Source organism: Coturnix japonica, chromosome Z (genome assembly GCF_001577835.2).
Source record: "Coturnix japonica isolate 7356 chromosome Z, Coturnix japonica 2.1, whole genome shotgun sequence".
Classification (NCBI taxonomy): Eukaryota; Metazoa; Chordata; class Aves; order Galliformes; family Phasianidae; genus Coturnix; species Coturnix japonica.
Genome location: NC_029547.1, coordinates 25,309,734 through 25,323,719, shown reverse-complemented (window position 1 = coordinate 25,323,719; position 13,986 = coordinate 25,309,734). Strand labels below are relative to the sequence as shown.

Here is a 13,986-nt window from a genome sequence, read left to right as displayed (position 1 = left end):
TGTGGCTTTGAGGCAGACTGAGGAAGAAAATCAGGCACATTTCATGCTCAGCCACATTCATTCTTAATCTCTACCATTTCTTGTAAACACTCCTACTCACTGTCATTTTTTACCAAAATAGCATAAATTGTGACCTCTGAGAGCTCATCTGCACCCATTATCACCCATTACCTGACGTTCTTTCTAAATTTAATTCCTGTATACTTGTACATAACTCTTTTCCTATACTCTTATTGTCACAGAAACAGCAACTGCTGCTGTAGTTCTTGCCTCCTCATTAAGCAAACCAGTAGCTTCCACTATCCACTACCATAAGGAATGCCATATAAGACACATGAAGTAGTCAGCTCACAAAAGAATCTTTAAGACTATCTTGACAAGCATGGAGAATCCACAGACTCTCTAGGCAACTTCAGTGACACTCATAGTGAACAAGTGCTTCCTGACATTCAGATGGAAGCTCCTGCAAGTCAGTTTGCACCCACTACCTGTAGAACTGGTATCAATGAAAAGAGCTTAGCCCCATCTTCTTTGCACTCTCCCTTCAGCTATTTATATATACCAATGAACTACCACTTTTCCAGACTGAACAATTTCAGCTCTCTCAGCATATGTTCCAGTCCCTTTATCTGCGGTCCTTTTTGGATGGTTGTACATTTGTACTGTTCTCTCTTGTTGGAGTCCAGATTGGACACAGTATCTAAATCATAAAATCACCAAGGTTGGAAAAGACACACAAGGTCACCCAGTCCAACCGTCCGCCTGTCACCAGTAGTTCTCCCTAAAAGGTGAGTTGCTGCACCTGCTAAGAGCAGAGAGGAAGGACCACCTCCCTTGAGAGTCATTCCTCCTTTAATGGTATGCTGAGGATACCATTCTCCTTCTCTGTGGCAAGGGCACATTGCTGGTTCACACTCAACTAGGTTTATCAGAGCTCCTCATGGCCTTCTCTGACAAACCGCTTTCCAGCTGATCAGCCTCCAAGACATATTCATATGCCTGGGGTAGTTATTTCCAAGGTAGAGGACATTACATTCACCCTTGGTGAACTAAGATTTCTGCTAGTCCATTTCTACAGCCTGTCCAGGTCCATCTATCCCTTAGGATAACTACCACTAGCTATTGGCCCCCAACAAGACCCACTGATCTCACCACTAGGGCCTAGCCAATCAGCCAATTTTGAAATCCTTATTCTTTTGTCATCCACACTTCAGCTTCCACAAGGATCTTATGGTAGAATGCTGAAAGCCCTACTGAAGCCAAATTAGATTGTATCCAGTGCTTTCCCTTCATCTACCAAGCCAGACACTTGGCCAGGTGTCGAGAAAGTTAACAAGGTGGTGAAGCATGACTTCCCCTTCATGAATCCATGCTGACTTCTTATGATGGATGACCTTCCTGTTCTTCCTGTGTCTCAAGATGGCTTTCATAATTAGTAGTTGTTCCACCTGGTTCTCAGGGATGAAGGTGAGGCTGAATGACATGTAGTTCTGTCAGTCCTCATTCCTGCCCTTTCTGAAGATAAGATCTTTCCTCCAGTCCTCATGCATCTCTCCCAGACACCATGATCATTCACATATAATTGAATGGCCTCAGTGTGACATCAAATAACTCTCAGCATTTATGTGTGCTTCCCATAAGAGCTCATGGACATGTATATGTCTGGTTTGCTTAAGTTTTATCAACCTGATTCTTTTTCACCAAGAGTAACTCTACCTCACTGTAAACTTCTGTCCTATCTCTGGTACTCTGGATTTCTATAAGTATTAGTAAAAACTAAGGCAAAGAAGGCATCTGGCCTCTTTCATGCCTCGCTACACTCAGCAGCAGACCTGTATTTCCCATTTCCCTTTTGTCACGTACAGTTTAGAAATCTTTCTTAATGCCTTTGACATTTCTCACCATATCCTGTTATAGGTGGGCTCTGGATTTCTCATTTTCATACCTGGACAGTGTCTGTGTTCCTTACAGATTACCTGTTCTTGCACCCACCTTCGATATACTTTCAGTTTATCTTTGAATTTTGTCAGAAGATCCTTGCGCATCCACAATGGTCCTCTTGCCATTTTGCCTGACTTTCTGCTCACTGGAACTTGTCACTCTTAAGCTTGGAGGGGGGTGAACTTCAGCCACCTTTCTTGGGCCCTCTTTTCTTGCAGGGTATTATCCCATGAGTCTCCTCCTCTTTGAATATGTCAAAGTTTGGCCTCCTGGAAGTCAGGACTGTGGTCCTGCTTTCTGTCTTGCTGTCTCCTCATAAGATCCAGAACTCTACCCCCTCACTGTCAGTGCAGCCAAGATTTCCTCAGACTTTAATACTTGTAACAGGCCTTTCCTTTAAAGTTACCAGAAGACCACATTTCCTTACCAGCTGCTCTACCCCTTTGGTCAGGAAGTTGCCACCAATACTCTCCAAGAACCTCTTACACTGCTACGACCTGCCACTCCCCTGTCTTAAGTTAAGTTACAACTCACATTCCATCCCTAACTAATTTCACTGTCAAAACCGAATTCTACAGCTGATCTTAAAAGTGGTACTTTAAATTCCAGTTAGTTCCTCTGTTAAGGATACAACTGCAAACCAGAGTACCTCTGATGCTGAAGCTAATGTTACACTAGAGACGTACCTACAACTCAAAGCAACTGTTAATGCGCAAACTCAACTGAATCAATCTCTCTGTATTACTAAACAAAAGTGCACCCCACAGCTTAAGTATGGAAGAAGGAAGGCATTATCGCATCAGGAAGAACAAAACTAAGGGAAGGAAAAGGAAAGCAAAGTTCTGCCTTCAAGACCATAACCTCTGTGATTAGTAGTGTGATTTATTCAACTGGGAGTGGCGCTGAAGTAGGCCTAACTAGTTCCCCAGGACAGAGACTGTACAGAAAAGAAGTAGGTGAATCACAATTTCCAATTAAGTCACAGTTACAATTGCCAGATGAAGTAATACAGTTATGATATCAGAAACAAAAGAACTCTTCTCCTTCTCTTTCTGAGAGGAACAACAGGTTTCCGCAACTGTTCTGCAGCCTCAAGTAGGCATTACATTCAGGCTAGTTTACAAGCAAGAGAGATCTATTAAAACAACGTTAAAAAATAACAATAACCACTCTGCAATTAAACTTCCAAAACAGTCATAACTGGTGTCCATAACCAATTCAAGAGCAGGTTTAACAACTGAAGCTAAAAAGACTAGTGCTTTATTGTAGTCCTTGTAAGTTCTGTCAGTATTACTAATTTTCACTCAAATTCGGATGAAGTTACAGCAACAGAAAAACAAAACCCTGAACATCTAGCTAATTAAGCTTATAAGCTTAACTTAACAGAAATAATGTTCTTTATAATCTATTTGTTAGTGCAATTATTTGCTTGAGCCATCCTTATTGTCTTCTTTTCTGAAAAACACTATAATTCTGTATAAAAGCAATTAGAGTGCCTTCAACATAGAACAGTATTTCAAGCAAACATTCAACTATCTTAAATTTGTTTTCTAGAAAGCTGCGCACAGCATACAAAACATTTATTCTTTCACGTTATTTCCTTACGAACAAAGATGTAATGTCTGTTCAAAACCAACAAAATGCTGTAAAACCATAAATACATCACAGGAGATAAACAAGAAATCACAAATAAACAAGAGAGAATCTAGAAAAATCTATATATCACAAGAGGAAACTCTGAATCATCGACAGCAGCTGTCAGATTTCAAAACATGTATTTATAACTGTTCAAATGTTTTCTTCTACATAACACTTTTTACTTTTGCCCCTTCACACAAACCCTTCAAAATCCTTCATTTCCCAATTTAAGAAAAATAAACTACACAATCTATGATCTAAGCAGCTATTAAGATGCTGCATTCCACAAACCTTATTTCTTACATTATTAAAACTGCAAAACTTAAGATTTGGTTGAGCTTCAGGCAGTGATTTGTCATAAAAGTGATCATCATGGAGACAAAAAACGCAAGTAGCAAACTTTTAAAATAAAGAATAAAGACAGAAATAGCTCTCAATAATTTTGACAGCCCAAGCATGCATACACATCACATTTTCACTAATTTCCTGGTATTTTCTATTAGGAATCCAGCTAGACGTGCATCATTCTGTATCAGTAACACGCAGTGTAGAATAAAATGCACTCTGTAAAAACCAAGCACTTGTTTTTGTCTCACATACACAGGCTCTTATGCCAAATTAATTCTGTCGTGCTCTTTCTCCTGAATATTGCACCGAAGTATATCCATCCCTTTCCCTCAAAAAATGGCAACAGCAAAACAAACTGAATTAATATGAAAAACAATCCCTAATTTGAAACCGAAGGAAAGAAAAAAAATCCATTCTTAGCACTATCGAGTATAAGACAATAAAAAATATAAGTTGCCCAAGAGCACCATCTAGTGGCTGAACATTAACTTCAGCAAAAATATTCTGAGGTAAACATTTTGATCTGGTATCTGCAATTTTCTCATCAACAGTTCTCACACCAGATTATTCCGTCTTTTTGTTTTCATTACACTGAACTGTAAACTCTGAAATACCTGCTGCATTAACTCTTCAGACTGTTTACTCTTTCTTCAATAATTTTACCTCTCACGAACATTTCTCTCCCTTTATTTTTAAACACTCATCTAATCACAACCACAAGGACTGTATTTGTAAAACACTGGTATGATGAGCATGAGGTGTCATCTGTCAACACTAAAAAAAGGCATGGGAAAGAAGAGGGGGTGAAGGGAGCGACAAAAGAGGGATAAAAGGGTGGAGAAAAGGGTGCACACAGGAAATAAAAACTTATACTTGAAAAGCTTATACTTACTGGGACACATGCAAAAAAAAAAGCAAACACTGTTATCCCGTGCCCAATTTTTGTCTATAAGAAAATAAAACAACTCAAGAGCATCTAAGCTTGAAGAGGCTCTTCACTGAACCAGCTCAAATCAGAATCTTGGATTATTTTCTTTATCGCTTTTACATAACTATTTGGACACAAAACAGAATTTGGACTTGCTGCTTTTTCTATACTGAAGACCACTAGGCATTTGCATCTGACTTCAAAAGATCATATAACCTAGCACAAAACTTGAATAGCCTAATGCTATCTTGGCTGACTGTATGTATCTTTGGACAGAATTCCAGCAATTAGTCCCCTGTGAAAAAAATATGAAATATTAGCAGTGTCAAAGGCCATCTGCCACAGGGAAATTCTACTTTTTTTTTTTTTTTAATGTTTGGAGCTGGGAGTGACACAGATAATGAAATAACTCAGGGGCCTTTAATTCTATACAAGACAGGCTCTTATGGATAAAACTTATGATTTTGTAAATCCTCAAACTTACTTTTTTTTAATGCCAGCACTTCTTCAATCAGTCTCATTCCTTCAATAATTCTAACAAAATCTATATTTAGATATATTTTTAATTTATATTAAATATATTTATATATTTAGAAATATAATGATTTTTACATAGCCAATGTTTATATAACCAATCTGATACCAATTGATATGCTGTAATTCTATGGAATACAATATGTGCTTAGTCCTTTTTAATCCATGGAGATCTTCATGAGTAACCATTAAAACGCACTTCCACTTTATCGTAATTCGGAGGCACAGAGCAACCACAAGCATATTTCACTGGAACCGTAGACACTCCCAACATGTATAAAGTACTGCTATCCATTTTTCTCCATGAAAGTGAGAACTAAAAGTACTTCTTATTTTACTTAAAACATCACTAGATTTCCACATAGGTACACAAACATAATGCATACTGAAATATTAAGAAATAAACAGTAAGGCATTCCAAAGCCCTAGAAAGTTCCAGATGAAGAAAAGGGAAGTCCTATGGTAAGCAAAAGTATCAATACCCTGCAGAAGTGTTCTTGCTGATGTACAATTAATTTCAACCTTGCTTAGAACCTTTCAAGAAAGTAACACAAAGATTTTAGATAGACAGTTTTTTCAGCCACAGAACAAGAGTGTATGCTCTAAGTATTAAACCCTTTCAGAAGGGGCTGGAAGAGAGAAATTTCATAAAAAGCTACGCATACTTTATCATAAATGCTCCCATTGATATCTGCTCCATAAATTGGTGCCACAAAAGTCAAGTTCTTCCAGTATTTACGCTCCAGATCTTCATAATCTATGTATCTTGGGGTGCAGTATCTGCAGAGGAAGAAGAGGTAAGGCAAATGTTCAGCATAGTCTTTCAACAACAAACTTCACAATGGACTATACTTCTGATCCCGCAAAGAGAATTCTAAAAGATCACTTTATTTCAAATACACTGAAAGGGAAGAATTATAACTTGTCCTCAATTCCTCATTTTATAGTTCACCACAGAATGTAACCTCACACCTGACAGCTAGAGTGGTTGAAGTTACACACTTACCCATACAACATTTTCTTCAATCTTCAGGAGCTAAACAGAACTCCTGACTGCTTTCATACAAACGTCCTTCTTTTTGTTTCTATCCTTTGCAACAAACACACATGGAAGAGTCACTTCTCTGACAACTGACATTTATTATGTCTCTGCCTCAGTACTATCTCTGCAAACACAGAGGCAGGGCCTACACAAGCCTATCTCACAGTAATTCAAATGAACTAATTCTGCCAAGCAGCAGTACTGCCTTTGCTTCCTTCCTCCTCCCCCAGGAGAAGACTTCAAGAGGAGACAGAGCGTTTCGAACACTGACAGCAAAACTTTTCTCAAACAATGGAAACAAAATGTTTAAGAGATCTTTTCTTTTTTCCCCTTTAGGGTACCATACCTTTGTATATCCAAGAAAGTTACTCTGAAGATCTTCTGAGACACAGCATTAGCATACTACCGTAAAAAAAAAAAACATTTGCTTTTGCCTTAAAATTCTTTTCTCAGGACTCCAATATCCAATATTCTGGCCTTCAGGAAAGAAAACATGCTCTCCTACTCCTGCAGCTCTGAGAAATGATTTAACATTAGCACTGCCAGATTACTACAGCTGAACTACTGGAAAGAAAACCTGAATACAAAGTACATCGTGTGATAGAACAGAACAAAGATAAGCTGTTAACAATATACATCTTAAACAATTAATTTCTAGCAACAGAGTTTTTATTTCAATCACTTTTCACTATATGGCTCCAGAAAATGGCCTGTATTTCTGCATAGCACTGAGTAACAAGGATACATAAATTCAGTTACTATTACAAGTATCTCCACTATGGAATGCAGGTTCGCCCACATTTCCCTGTAAACAGGGAGGAGAAGCATGTTGGTTAAATGGTGAATTGAGAACGCCTACATAAATATAAGATGCAATGCATTAGACTACATATACACCACTGTTTTAAAGAGAGCTATGACTTTCATTCAGATGTTCATGGCCCTTTCTTTTTTTCTAAAGGAAAGGGATATTACCACGATATTCAAGAGGCTGTCCTTAACAGGGAAGCTTTCTTCATAAAGGGATAAAAATCTTTGTTTATAAAAGAGGTCCCAGTTCTTTAATAGCTTAAGAAAAATAGTATTAACAGTGTCACAGGAAGTGACATTTTCTCAAGAGCAGTTACAAATATTCTGAGAGAGACTCATAGCCAATACTTTATTAAAAGCTCTCCCAAATGTTCTCAACTTTGACTATGAAGATGATTGCTTTCAGTAAAACAGGTATAAAAACTGAAATCAGAAAATGCTTCCCAAATACATTCCTTGATAAGGAATAAAACATACATAATAAGCATTGTGCTACATAATAAACCCTCACAGGTATTAAGCATTCTCAAATCTATTTTAAAAAATTGTTTCTCATTTTACCACATTAATCAAATGCACATTTTAGTTGTACGTGAATAGATACCATAGGAATTGACTTAACTATTAACTCTCTCCTCTAACAGTAACAGAACAAATACACTTAAACAACTACAAAAACAGAGTTCAATTCCTACTTATCAGGAAAAGAACCTCCTGTGTGAGAACATCATTTTCTTCACAAGAAGTAGAAAAATAAATATGCTGATCTTTTTTAATTCAAAAAAGGAGATCAGTTTTCCACTTCTACACATGCATGGATACTACTCAACATTTACTAAGAAGCCTCTTCAAGAGCTCTTCATCTCCAAGTTTTTCTTAATCTTGGTAACAGCTTCTCTCCACACATTTTAACTTCTTAAATTAGTTAGCAAGAGAAACTTTCCTTCAAGCCATGCCAGTATTACTTTGCTTTCTTTAACTCATTACTTTCAAATATCTTTTCTCTCAACAATTCTTTGTGTCACAATCAAAAAATCATTTTTCACCAGTTTTCGAGAAATACTGACGTAGAATATATTGTTTTACTCCGGCAAAAGGGATGGGAAGTATTCCTTCTACTACTTCCCTCCCTCCTCAATCACTGATCTGAAGCTTTTTTAGAGTACTGCCTAGCCCTTTTCAGCACCTCTTTTTCCTTCCTTTATAGCTTTTTTGCTATGCCCAGAACATGGAGGTGCACTAAGCACACCTGTGTTATAGATGACCTTCTTTACTTCAAACATATGCAATGGCCACTTCCAGCAGCAGATGAAAGATTCATACTGTGGTATGCTTCTACAACTAAAGAGATAGAAAAACTTCTAGGAGGTTTTATAGTAATAATAATCACCATCATCCTCTCACCAACTTAAAAGAAATCACAACAGAGGAACAAATAAACACTAACCATTTTAAGCAAGGACTACATATACATACTTGTCACTGTTGGCCAGCTGCTTGAATTCTTTCACTGTCATTGGCTTTTTCTGAATGTTATATTGTGTGAAGAGCCCCGACTGTCCAGTGACCATCTGCTGAATTGGAGCAGGAATCACCAAATCTTCAATGTCATCATAATGTTTTCTTGGCTTCCATTCTTTTGGTGGGATAACCTAAAAATTTGGATGAAAAAAACAGAATATTAACAGCTGCCACACCAATTCCAAATATAATGAAAAATCCAAAGAATCAAATATGCCCACGCTGTGAACTTCCTTCTTACCAGCTGTTATACTTAACTACATGTCCATGTAAGTGTTCCTAGATGGTCAGAAACTTAAAAGAGAAACTTAAAATGGACATAGCATCATATTGTTGTTCAATTCACAAGCACCAACTCACTAATCCACAGCAACTCAGACTCATGCAACTGTGCAAATGGACAGGGAAATGTACAGGAAGTGAAGTAGGGTTGTGTAGCCTGGGAGGAATACAGGGCTGCTGTCCGCGTGTGTAGAGATAGGATTAGGAAAGCCAAGGCACAGACAGAGCTGAACTTGGCGAGGGATGTGAAAGATAACAAGAAGAGGTTCTACAGGTACATAAGCAGGAGGAGACAGGCCAAGGAGAGTGTTTCCCCTCTGCTGATAGGTAATGGGGAGCTGGGTTCCTCAGATAAAGAAAAATCTGAGGTGCTCAATGAGTGCTTAGCCTCAGTCTTCACTGGTGGTCAGGCTACCTATGTCTACCAAGACCCTGAACCTCTAGGTGAGCATGTGGGGAGCCAATTCCATCCCACTGTAACAGAGGAATAAGTCCAAGACCTTCTCAAGCAATTGAATGTATATAAGTCCATTGTTCTGGATTATATCCATCCTGGGGTTCTGAGAGACGTGGCTGATGTGGTTGTTGAACCATTCTCCATCATATCTGAATAATTACAGCTGTCTGGTGAAGTCCCCGATGACTTCCCCAGCAGAAGGAAAGCAGCATTGCTCCCATTTTTAAGAAAAGGGGAAAGGAAGACCCAGTGAGCCTCACCTCTGTGCCTGGGAAGACCATAGAGCAGATCCTCCTAGAAGCTTTGTTAAGGTATATAAGAGACAAAAAGGTGATCCGAGACAGCCAGCATTGCTTCACAAAGGGCAGATCTGGAGCACCTCTCCATTAAGAAAAGGTTGAGAAAACTGGGTTTGCTTAGCCTGGAAAAGCAAAGGCTCCGGGGAGAGCTCATTGTGGCCTTTAAATATTTGAAGGAAGCATATGAACAGGAGGGAGAATGGCTGTTTGTTATACGACAAGAAGGAATGATTTTAAACTGATACAGGTGAGGTTTAGGTTAGATATTAGGAGGAAGTTTTTCACTCAGAAGGTGGTGACGCATTGGAACAGGTTGCCCAAGGAGGTTGTGGATGCCCCATCCCTGAAGGCATTGAAGGCCAGGCTGGATGTGGCTCTGGGCAGTCTGGTCTGGTGGTTAGCAACCCTACACATAGCAGGAGGGTTGAAACCAGATCACTGTGGTCGTATTTAACCCAGGCCATTCTGTATGATTCTATGATTCCTACAATTGACAGTCCTTCTTCCAAATGTTGTTTGCTGAATAGAGAATGAACAAATTTCTTTTTTACTGATATATTTAAAAAATCACAGCCAATTCAGAGAGCTGCTGTCTGTTTAACTTACATAAAACTGCAGGGTACAGTTCTATTACAATAGCAGTTTGGACTCATTAAGACATACTGATTTTATATTAACACAATTTAAGGCTCATAACTAAATATTAAAGCTCTGTGTGGATTAACCAGTTGTAAAGCTAACATTTATTTCAGACATCACCGTTGTCCCAAATCTATTCCTCAGCAGGTACTAAACCGTTATCACCAAAGCCATCTCAAATTTCCTAGAATCCCATAGTGACTGGAGTGCTCTTTAACAGACTACTTAATTTTGAATATTCTTTTTACTACTTGTCTGGAAACATAAAATTCTCTAGATTTGAAATTGCAAATTTTGAAACAAAGTTGGAGACAGGTTTGGGGCAGCTGATTTTATTGCTTTCCTTATAGCTTCTTTTTTTTTTTTTTTAAATTTTACTTGACAAAAGATCTGGATGCTGTATATGTGAATTTGCTCCACTCATTATAATTGATTTCTTCAAATTTTCATAGGCATTGGCTTGGAAATTTTTAAAGGAAGACAAAGCAAAATGGATGGCTTTTGTAAAAGTATCTCTACTATTCATGAAGTACAGTAACTTGAATAATTAATTCATATCTTAAAGGTAGCTTTTACTCAATGCTAGCTAGATCGCTCCTCTAACCAAGCACTTCAGGATTTCATACAACACTGTCCATTAAGACACTGTTATAACATCACTCAGTAAAAAGAGTTAAAGAAATAAGAGAAAATCATAACTTAGATCTTAAGACCATTTGCAAAACAATTGTAATTCTCACATACTCAGCATCCAGCCCTCAACAAGATCTGGTCAACACCATTCACTGTAGTAAGCACATAGCAAACTGAATATAACAAGAAGAAGAAAAAAAATTCAGATAGTAATAGACTTCTGATCTAACATTTTTACTTCAAACCAACTTTCTTTATTCAGTTTTCACATGGATAGAATCCCCTGCTCTTTTTTTCCTCTCAAATACCATGTGATTTCACTTACACAGGGACTCCAGAGCTTGTTTCGGAGTTTTTAGCTTTTAAGGAAAAACTAAGTGTATCATCTTGCAATTTCTACATAATTCTTTCATGCAAATCTTACATTACATTCACATCAGCATAATACCAAATGTTAGTTTGGAAGCAGGGAAGTCATGCATTCAGAATATATGCATAGAAATCAAATATGTGCACAGAGATTTCCATTTTCATGATTATTAAGCATGAACTCATACATTTGGATCAGCCAGATGAATACTGAAAAGCATAATTTGCATCATCTTCTTTAATTCAAGGTCAGTTTGTTTTAAGCAATTAAAACATTTTTGTGAATACTGGTTTAAATTACCCACTTTCAACTATCTGAAATATGTTTATGATTGTTATTACTAATTAGAAAAGCATAATTTAAATGAAAACTAAGTCTCCACTCCAAATAATTTACTTTCTCTAACAAAGGTCAGCACAAGGAATAGAGATGTTAAAATATCACATCCAAAATGACACACAGTCACAGGCTGTATCACAGCTGGAAATAATGACTGGAAATTAGATATTTTACCACTGACCTGTCCCAATGAAGCCTCTTAACATTCCCTTTAAAAATGAAAACCTTCAAAGCGAGGCAAATTAGGTTTACTATATGGAAGCAACTTAGATCAAAATCATCAATCAAGTGTTCAGTGTTTAAATATAAAATGAAAAAACTAAGGTAAAGTTTTCTCATCTATATTTACAGCAAATATCTGAAGTATATTTACATTGACTGATGTTACTCGAGGGATATGTATTCAGTTTGAGATAACAAATGTCACAGTTATAAACTACCATTCATTTTCTCCTATGAAGCTGCATATTATGCCACTGAGGATATTTAAGAGTGCTATCAAAGCATAAAATTTGTATTAAATCCTCTTTTGTGTACTAGTAATCTCCTGTTCTGATTCTGAACAGCACTGGCTACTCTTTCTATGTAGATAATTTCATTCAAAATCTGAAAAAGCTGTTTTCCTTCTGCTTGTCAATGTATACCTTCAGTGCAGTGTTCCAAAATTTACCTTCCTACTTGTCAATTTGTTTGCAAATTAATTTAAGTGCTTTACTCCACATAACTGCGTTTTGAGGCTCCACAACAATTCTTAGTCAAGAAAGAGCAATTAATCCATCAGTGTACTTTATTTTTTGCTTATTCTATGGCTTTCCTTTTTAAGAAAAGGACACTCTGTAACAGTAGAACTAAAATGTATTAACTTATTCCATGCTCTCAAAAGCCTGATTTTTTTTTTAGCCAATTTGCTTTAGGGTGTACAGCGCATCATCTGTCTAGGAATGGCTTTAATATTGTCTCTCTAGTGCCTCTACCGTTTATTTGATGTATATTAATAGGAACTTTACAGAATTATACAATGGTTTGGATTAGAAGGGACTTAAAGATTATCCAGCCCCACAGTTCAGAGAACCAACCAATATCAGTTGTCCCTACAAGCAAAACAAGGAAATGTCCACAGAAGTCAGTTCAGCAAAGAGAGAAGGTTCTAAGTTTGGAGAAGACAGAGTACAGCCTTCACAAAGGAAGGAGAAGGAAAAGACAGAAACCACCCAACTCCTAATTTTGATTGAGCTGCAAGATGTGCAAAAAGATTACAGCCATGAGGCAGGGAGCACACTGTCACCTGGCTGCCTCAGTGCTGGGACGGTGCCGCCAGCAGCCTGGACTTAGGGGGGCAGTGAAGCCAAGCAGCTGGGATCTCTTTCTAGGAAAAGTGGCATTGATAAAGAGTTGGAAAAAGGACATACTCTTTCACCCTATGGTGGCAACTCTTGTCAGTTATGAGGGAAAGACATGGTATTTAAACCAGACAAATGGAACACCATGAAGAAAAGTATCCAGTACTTGAGGGACCTAGCTGTGGTAGAAATTATGGGTGTAATTAACCTGCATGATAACACCCACTTCCAAGATCCAGATGACATCAGGTGTACATGACTTATGTGGAGGAGCACTGCACGGAATGAATCATCATTGTATGCCTGCTCCCTGCCTAGAGTGAGGTGGGAAGATAACAAAAAACAACAGTGGATGACAATATGAAGATAGTCTTTCTTCTTCCTTACTGGCCTCTGTCTCAGTTCTGGAGAAAGTGTTTCAATGGCTCCTCCACCTGTACAAACCAGTACTTCTTTCATTAGAAGTAAGCAATACTCTGCCTTGGAGAGAGGATATAGTGGGTACACACCATATACTATCCCGTGGCTTTACCTACACAATCTTGGAGAGGATATGAGAAAGAAAACCCACATCAGCCCTACAGGTGTATGTGAGATGCATAAGAAAACAATTGCAAGAGGGGTCCTTCCAGGAAAACATCTATCCCAGTTTCCATCAGGCAGTTCTCCAAACAGAGAAGATGGTCCGATCTTACCTCTGAGGTTGACAAAAGTGCCTTCAGGATCTCTCACATGAGAGCTGAGTAATGAATACAAGAACCAGAACTAGAGAGACCATACCTCCAGCCAGAGGAAAAGGATAACTGAGTTTACTGAGCTATGTGGATTTGGTGGCCTGACACATCAGAACCACAAAAAATTCAGG

General features: G+C 38.0%; 1 protein-coding gene across 4 annotated transcripts in view; it reads right to left on the bottom strand.

Moving 5' to 3' along the window:
• The window catches only part of LOC107306118 (lysine-specific demethylase 4C-like), a 67,187-nt gene that overhangs the window by 30,752 nt on the left and 22,449 nt on the right, over nt 1-13,986 (bottom strand). For all 4 annotated transcript variants that reach the window (XM_015848976.2, XM_015848977.2, XM_032441262.1 and 1 more), the window contains exons 3-4: nt 8,718-8,893; nt 6,055-6,169 (exon numbers count right to left, since the gene is read on the bottom strand). In XM_015848976.2, coding sequence (XP_015704462.1) covers nt 6,055-6,169; nt 8,718-8,893 — 291 coding nt within the window. The remainder of the gene's footprint in view (nt 1-6,054; nt 6,170-8,717; nt 8,894-13,986) is intronic.